We start from the raw sequence: 9,146 nt of genomic DNA, 5'->3' as shown, positions 1-9,146 counted from the left end.
TATTCAGTGTTGCTTTTTTTTGTTTGTTTTCTTTTGTTGGAAAAACATCGTTGATGAATATTAAATAGTCACCTTAGTGACATTAGGATAGAGTGGCGCCGTTATGGGAGATAGAGAGATAGCGTGGCAGGGAGACTAGTCCCGTGACTATTGAGTAAAAAGTTTTCTTTAGTCCCGTAACTATTGTATAAGAAAGTTTTCTTAAAAGTTCCGGAAACCGGGTAGTTCGTTATCGGACTTTGGTGGAAACCTGACACTTTTGAGAATTGACTAAATAATAGAATGTCTTGACTGATCCTGAGTTATGTTAATTTATTGTCTATGACCATGGGTTGGGTAGACGAAGTTTTAATATATAGAAGAGAGTTTTACCAATTTTAGTCAGTCCATCGCGATAGCCTGAACAGAGCAGAGACATGCTAGGTCCTCTCTGAGACTCACACAAGTCATTCCATTTTGTAGAAATTCACTTGGCTTGGGAATTAATATTAACTTTGTATATTAACCGCCAGTGAAATTTCGTTATTTGACGGCTCTATTAATGAATAGAGTCGGTTAGCCCCGGCTATAAACCAGACGTGATACCAGTAACATTTGTTTGTTATCTTGAAAACATTTTGGTTCCATATTTATCGAGAAAACAATTTAATAAAAAAACATTTCCAACCTGGACTTAAATTAAAGTGAAATTAACAATTGAAAGAACTTGTGACAGAAAAGTGAACTGTGAACATGTTTGGACTCCTATAGATATAATAATACCGAAAGACATCGATAATGTGGTCAAGAATATCATCTTCACCTTCATCATCATTTACCATTCATTGCATGTCTGCGTATTAAGTAAGGTAAGGGGCCCCAACCTGTAGATTATTATTTGCATCATCACCATCATGCATCACCATCATTTTTGATATTTTGATATTTGATATATGTTGTCACACTTTTAATTTGAATATTATTCTTTCTTTCCTTTTATTTTTTCTTTAGATTTGTAATAAACAGTTATAAAATTATAATTCAATTGTCTTGCGATGTGCATTTAGTTTTATGTGTCGTGTGGAACCACCTTTAATGTCTCAAACCTGGGGTAAATAGCCACCGTACTCTGGCTTTGGGATCGTCACGTAGGTCAGTACCTTTGCCTGCACCTACATTGTGACATATTTTGGTGGCAGCGGTGGGATGGTTCCTCCTTCACAGACTGGCACTTTGACAATTTTAATATATTTTATATCTGAACTAATCATCATATGTTATAAGTTCATATAAAGTTGATTCAAAGAAATTAATTTCGTTTGAAAAGTAGTTAAAGATTGGGCCGGGCTAACGTAATTTTTAAAAACGGATACTGATATAAACGTCAGAGTAATTTCAAGGCTGTAATTGATTGTTGTAACATTGTTACTGGATGGACTCACACCATTAGGTGTTTTACATGAGAGAGGGGTAGATAGACCCATAACATTATAGATCACGTTTATCACGGAGGTACTTGATTGTGGCAACCAGGGTCAGTCTAGGACTTTGTTCAATTGTCATCCGATTGAAAGTGATGGGACCCTAGAATCCGATCCAAGGGATGGGGTCAGAAAAAGTTGTTTAAAGCGTTTTAACGTGCGATAAGGTGCCGGCAATTTTTATTCTTATCGTATGGTTGGAAGCTTTCACTTTTGATTGTTAATTTGCTACAAAAGCAATAACATAATTACTGTTGCGGGCTACGAGCTAATTGTAATTGAGAGTCTAAGGGACTGCTCAATATGGTAATTTTGTAAACGTTGACATGTACTTTACAATTTTAAGAATATTGTGTTACGGGCTCTAAGCCGATGTTTGTTGAAAGTCATTTGGGCTTCGCAATTTAATGTGAGTGGTAAATCGATCAGGATTTACATTTTATTTGCAACAGTTAAAACGAGAGGCATAAGCGTCATTGGGTAGTGAGCTAAATGCGAATTATCGTTGAGTGTGAAACTCGTGCAAGTACCCTGTTATCACTGATTTAATTTTGTCGACATCGGTAGAAAGGATAATTTAACGCTACGTTGCAGTCTTATACTTTTGTTGATAAAATCGGTTGTGCTTAAAGTTAAGCCGGGCACAGTGGATGAGCATAGCGTTTAACCACTGGGGCGTGACCACAGTAAGATTTCGTGTATGAGAGGCACGAATAGTCGAGTTATTATAAAAAGAAGGTCGTGTTGATAAATATTGGATGAAATTGTCTCAAGTATTGACATTGAAATATTAATGAAATTAAGAATCGAGGCGTTGTCATATTGAATGTATCTTATTTGCAGTTCGCAATAATATATAATTTTTGTTACATACTGCTCTTTGGCTTAAAAGTCATATCAGCTTGCAGAAATTTGGTTGTATTCACTTTGCGGTGGTTTTATATTGCGGTGTTGTCATCTGCGCTATTGTGTTGACCTATTGAAGCATTCTAGCTGTTTTCATTGTCATTGATTTAATTGTCTTATCGATAACTAAGTAACAAAAATATTTAATCATGTCTGATGTGGAGAAGTTGATTAAAGTAGGAGAAAAGCTTGGATTTTCTGGCCAAGAGTTAAATGATTGGGTGACAAGACAGTTGGCAGACCAAGATAGGGTGCGCCAAGAAGAGTTGGAGAAGTTGAAACTGGAGAGGGAGAAACTGCGACAGCAACAGCAACTTGTAGAAACGGAGCTGGAATTACAGAGATTAAGAGCGGATCGTGATGACAGCTCGCCATCTCCTAGGTCTCCCTCAGTGTCAGAAAGTATTCGTCACACAAGACCAGCGCCAGTCAAGAGTCCCAGGCTTCCATGCTTCAATGACAAGTCAGACATGATTGACAGTTACCTGCTAAGATTTGAGAGATATGCGACGGTTAATGAATGGCCAGAGACGGACTGGGCTATTCATCTCTCCGCCTTGCTACAAGGAAAAGCATTGGAAGTTTATACGAGACTTGATGAAGATGAGGCGATGAATTATCAGAAAGTTAGGGATGCTCTGCTGAAGCGTTATAACTTGACGAAAGATGGCTTTCAAGAAAAGTTCAGGAAGAGTAGGCCAGAGGCAGGAGAAAGCATTGGTCAGTTTAGAACACGAATCCAGTCCTATCTTGAGAAATGGATACAGTTGTCAGAGAAGGACAAGAATGTGTCTACCGATCTGATTGACTTATTCATGATGGAACAGCTGATGAATTCGTGTAACAAGGACTTGCTCATGTTTGTTAAAGAAAGAAAGCCTAGCACAGCCGATGATTTGGTGGATCAGATAGAAAAGTATGTTTGTGCTCACGGTGCAGCAGGGGCTTATGTGAAGTCTAGTTTCGATAGGAAAGCAGAACAACCTCCAGTCACCACGCAATATGCTGTCAACAGGACACCACTGACAAACAAGGACAGACCATCACAACAATTACAATGTCATCACTGCAGGAAATTTGGTCACAAAGCTCGGGACTGCAGATCTCAGCGTGCGCTAGCTATTGGTAGTGGATGTAAGTTTTGTGGATTAAAAAATCATCATGAAAATGATTGTTGGCTACAACAAAGGATGGCGAGGGACAAAGTCAGGAGCACTGAAGCCCAGAAGAATCCGCAGATTCAGAAGAAATCGCAACCAAACGGTGCAAGTTATAACATAACAGATCCCAATCACTGTATAACCACAATTTGCGAAGGATACGTGGAAGCGCAAAAGATGCCAACTCGGAAAGGCTATCTAAATGGCGAAAAGGTGACGGTCCTACGCGACAGTGGCTGCAGCACTGTTGTTATAAAGAAGGGTTTGAGCAAAATTGTACCAGGGAAAGAGGATTATATGAAAATCAGCCTAGCAGATGGAACGTCCGTACAAGCACCATTGACAAAGGCTTACCTCGACTGTCCTTACTATACAGGAGAAATTGAAGCCGTCGAGATGGAATCCCCTTTGTATGATGTAATCTTGGGTAATATCCCAGGTGCTAAGTGTCCGGGTATTAAATGTGATGAGCAAATGATGGCCGTGGAGACACGAAGTCAGAAGCAGAAAGTAATCAAAGCATTGCGGACTCCAGCATCACTAGATATCGGGGTCACTGTTAAGGACCTAATCGACAAACAGGAAAAGGATGAGACTCTAACAGTTTGCAGAAAGTTGGCGGAAAATAGCGAACGTAGACACAGTGGTCGAAACAACACTACGTGGTTTGGTTTCGATAAAGATGTACTTTGCCGCTTTTTCCAGTCACCAACAAAATACCATGGAGATGTATGTAGGCAGGTAGTTGTTCCAGAGGAACTGAGAGAGACAGTAATGAGGCTGGCCCACGAGAGCATCATGGCTGGTCATCTCGCATCTAAGAAAACGAGTGATAGGATCTTGTTAGAGTTCTATTGGCCTAATCTTTGGGATGATGTGAATAGATTCTGTCGATCATGTGACACGTGCCAAAGGAGCGCACCCAAGGGTCAGACAACCAAAGTGCCGCTATCAAAGGTGCCTCTTATTGATGAGCCATTTAGTCGTGTTGCAGTGGACATCATTGGGCCCGTCATACCATCTTCAGACAGAGGAAATCGGTACATCCTTACTCTAATGGATTATTGCACACGATTTCCAGAGGCGGTGCCATTAAAGTCAATAGACACTGAACACGTGGCTGAGGCATTAGTCGATATTTTTAGCCGTACTGGAGTGCCAAAGGAAATGCTACATGACAATGGAACTCAGTTTACCTCTGACATGATGAATGAAGTTTGTCGCCTTCTCTCCATGAAACAGCTCACCACATCACCGTACCATCCGCAATGTAATGGTTTAGTTGAGAGGATGAATGGAACTCTCAAAGGAATGTTAAAGCGACTCGCCAATGACAGACCAAAAGACTGGGACAGATACATCAACGCCGCTCTCTTCGCGTATAGAGAGGTACCGCAGGAGTCTCTTGGATTTTCGCCATTTGAACTTCTATACGCACGACCTGTGAGGGGCCCTATGACAATACTCCGAGAACTTTGGACAGGTAACATCACGGATGAGGAAGTAAAGACAACCTATCAATACGTGGTGGACCTGCGCGCAAAGATGGAGAAGGTTATTGAGGTCGCCCACGACAACCTGAGAAAAGCCTCGGGACGATACAAATCGCACTTCGACCGGAAGGCTAAAGCAAGAACGTTTGATAAAGGAGAAAAAGTGTTGCTCCTTTTGCCTACGAAAGCGAATAAGCTTCAACTGAAGTGGATGGGACCATTTACGGTCATCAAAAGGATAGGCGACAACAATTACACCATTGATATGGGTAAATATCAGAAGACCTATCATGCCAATATGCTGAAAAAGTATTGGGAACGGGAGTCTCCTGAATCGCCTACACAAGACATCGGAATACTTGGAGTAGCTACAGCTACAGTGATTGATGAGCTGGAGGACGCTGAAGACCAGTTCGATTATTGCGTACCGAGAATAGAGACACCGGCTCTGACACAAACGGAAACATTTAAAGATGTGCAAATATCAGAAGAACTTGACGACAGCCAAAGGAAAGAACTGGTGACACTGTTGAAGAAATTTCAAGATGTTCTGACAGACGTACCAGGCAGAACATCTGCCTATATTTATGACATCAAACTTACAAGCTCAGATCCAATACGACGGAAGCCTTACCCTATACCACAAGCACTCCAAGCCGAATTCAAAGAGGAAGTGAAAGCAATGCTGACCGCTGGAATAATTGAGCAGTCTGATAGCGCGTACTCGTCACCTCCAATCATAGTGAAAAAGAAGGACGGCAAAAATAGAATTTGCGTAGACTACCGCCGGGTCAATAACTATACAGTATTTGATGCTGAGCCAATGCCTCGTCTTGATGAACTGTTCCAACAAATAGGACCAGAAAGCAGGTTCGTGAGCAAGATTGATTTATGTAAAGGATACTGGCAGTTGCCCTTGTCTGATGCCTCAAAACCAATAACAGCCTTCCCAACAGAGCTTGGACTGATGCAGTTTCGGGTCATGCCGTTCGGGTTACAATGTGCACCGGCAGCCTTTAGCAGAATGATGCGGAAAGTCATTCAAGACGTTCCAAATGTCAAGAATTATATTGACGATATTATTGTGCATAATTCGTCGTGGCAAGAGCATCTTAGGAGCGTAGAAACTGTATTAACGAAATTGAGGAATGCTGGCTTGACGGCAAAACCATCAAAGTGCTCAATGGCGCAATCGGAAGTGGAATTTCTAGGTCATCGGATAGGAAATGGAAAGATGTCTCCGACGATTGATAAGGTTGAAGCGATCCAGAAGGCGAGCAGACCTCAAAACAAGACCCAAATGAGAAGCTTTCTTGGTCTTACATCCTTTTACAGGAGATATGTACCGAACTTTGCTGCTATCTCAAGTCCACTGTCGGATGCAACTCGGAAGAATATGCCAAATAGAATTGCTTGGGAAGAGCCTCAACTGAAAGCGTTTGAGAAACTAAAAGCTGTGTTAACATCGGAGCCTGTCTTGTGCTTGCCAGACTTTAACAAGCAATTTATTTTAGGGACCGATGCATCAAACACAGGTCTAGGCGCTATATTAATGCAGGAACATGAGGGCGAAAAGAAGCCAGTATTGTATTTGAGTCGGAAACTTCTGGCAAGAGAACAGAATTACAGTGTCGTGGAGAAGGAATGCTTAGCTCTCGTATGGGCTGTGAAGACTTTGAGCTCATATCTAATTGGAAGAGAGTTCATTGTGGAGACCGATCATGCTCCACTATTATATCTGAATAGGGCAAAATCGGAAAATGGTAGACTAATGAGATGGGCTCTGTTGCTCAATCAGTTTAGATTTAATCTAAGAGCTGTAAAAGGTTCAGAAAATCATGGTCCAGACTTCCTTTCTAGAGTCTGATCAAGCGGTTTTGTTAAAGATGGACCAAAGTCAGATGGACTTAGTTCTTGAAGAGGGAGAGAATGTCACAAAACGCTTGTTGCCCGTCCTAGGTGAGCAATGATGCTTGTTTCCTGTTATGTTACCTTTGCGTGTCCGGTTATTTCGCCTTAAGTATTCAGTGTTGCTTTTTTTGTTTGTTTTCTTTTGTTGGAAAAACATCGTTGATGAATATTAAATAGTCACCTTAGTGACATTAGGATAGAGTGGCGCCGTTATGGGAGATAGAGAGATAGCGTGGCAGGGAGACTAGTCCCGTGACTATTGAGTAAAAAGTTTTCTTTAGTCCCGTAACTATTGTATAAGAAAGTTTTCTTAAAAGTTCCGGAAACCGGGTAGTTCGTTATCGGACTTTGGTGGAAACCTGACACTTTTGAGAATTGACTAAATAATAGAATGTCTTGACTGATCCTGAGTTATGTTAATTTATTGTCTATGACCATGGGTTGGGTAGACGAAGTTTTAATATATAGAAGAGAGTTTTACCAATTTTAGTCAGTCCATCGCGATAGCCTGAACAGAGCAGAGACATGCTAGGTCCTCTCTGAGACTCACACAAGTCATTCCATTTTGTAGAAATTCACTTGGCTTGGGAATTAATATTAACTTTGTATATTAACCGCCAGTGAAATTTCGTTATTTGACGGCTCTATTAATGAATAGAGTCGGTTAGCCCCGGCTATAAACCAGACGTGATACCAGTAACATTTGTTTGTTATCTTGAAAACATTTTGGTTCCATATTTATCGAGAAAACAATTTAATAAAAAAACATTTCCAACCTGGACTTAAATTAAAGTGAAATTAACAATTGAAAGAACTTGTGACAGAAAAGTGAACTGTGAACATGTTTGGACTCCTATAGATATAATAATACCGAAAGACATCGATAATGTGGTCAAGAATATCATCTTCACCTTCATCATCATTTACCATTCATTGCATGTCTGCGTATTAAGTAAGGTAAGGGGCCCCAACCTGTAGATTATTATTTGCATCATCACCATCATGCATCACCATCATTTTTGATATTTTGATATTTGATATATGTTGTCACACTTTTAATTTGAATATTATTCTTTCTTTCCTTTTATTTTTTCTTTAGATTTGTAATAAACAGTTATAAAATTATAATTCAATTGTCTTGCGATGTGCATTTAGTTTTATGTGTCGTGTGGAACCACCTTTAATGTCTCAAACCTGGGGTAAATAGCCACCGTACTCTGGCTTTGGGATCGTCACGTAGGTCAGTACCTTTGCCTGCACCTACATTGTGACAAACGCGGATGGCAAAAAACAACAACAAAGACCTGAGTGACGTCATCATCGAATTATCTATACATCCTGGTCAGGCGTGCTGCATTCCTTCTATTGTAAATGTTGCTGCTCGAAGCTCCAAGAAATAAATAACAATGTGAAATTGAATGTAAGCTACAATTTAATATACGAAAACAGATAAAATAGACGTTTCGGGTTTCACCTTTATCAACAAAACAGGATGAATGAAACACTACAGAAGAATGACATAATGTTTGTGTTATCTCATTCGTCTATTGTGATTCATTCTTCCTGTTTTGTTGATAAAGGTGAAACTCGAAACGTCCACATTATCTCTCTTCGTTTTTTAAATTGTAGCTTACATTCAATTTCACATTGTTATTTATTCCTTGAGTAGTCAAAATTAGTAGTTAGGAGGTTCATTTATGGTTTTTTAATGTGCTCGACAAGACAATAGAACTGGAGCAAATGTATAAAATTATAATATATTCCATATTTTATAAACGCTCCTCCTTCTACCAAAAATTTGAACACAAGTTGAATATGTGACCCTTCGTCTCAAAACGGTATTATGTCGGGATGAACCAGATGCTAAAAAGTCAAATTATAGTCAAACTGGTCAAAAATATGAAACGTTGGTATTTAGCACAGTAAAATATGATATTCCTTCTCCTCTATAAAACAAACAAACTCAATTTAAGTCTGATATTTCTGGCTACAAATTCAATTTTCAGCATCTTAGTCATCCCGACTTAATACCGTTTTGAGACGAGGATCACATATCTCATGATTTTTAAAAAAAACTTAAATTTGCCTACCGGAAGCTATGAGGCGCATTGATTAGTATAAGATAAATGGTAAACACAATGTAAAGGAATTATCTATTCATTGGTCCTTGTTTTAACTCACTCAATCCTAGAGATTGTTGCTACTTTTCATAACTG

General features: G+C 39.7%; 1 protein-coding gene across 1 annotated transcript; it reads left to right on the top strand.

Moving 5' to 3' along the window:
- The first annotated feature begins 2,515 nt into the window (after nucleotides 1–2,515).
- On the top strand, nucleotides 2,516–6,886 carry LOC144960402 (uncharacterized). The gene has a single exon (XM_078893485.1). The coding sequence runs from the start codon at nucleotides 2,516–2,518 to the stop codon at nucleotides 6,884–6,886; it is 4,371 nt and encodes a 1,456-aa protein (XP_078749611.1).
- The last annotated feature ends 2,260 nt before the right edge of the window (nucleotides 6,887–9,146 follow it).

The sequence above is a fragment of the Berghia stephanieae genome, chromosome 15, assembly GCF_034508935.2.
Source record: "Berghia stephanieae isolate SIO BIC M18660-M18661 chromosome 15, UCSD_Bste_1.3, whole genome shotgun sequence".
NCBI classification, from domain to species: Eukaryota; Metazoa; Mollusca; class Gastropoda; order Nudibranchia; family Aeolidiidae; genus Berghia; species Berghia stephanieae.
The sequence above is the reverse complement of the archived record's forward strand: the minus strand, read 5'-3'. Positions and strand labels throughout refer to the sequence as shown.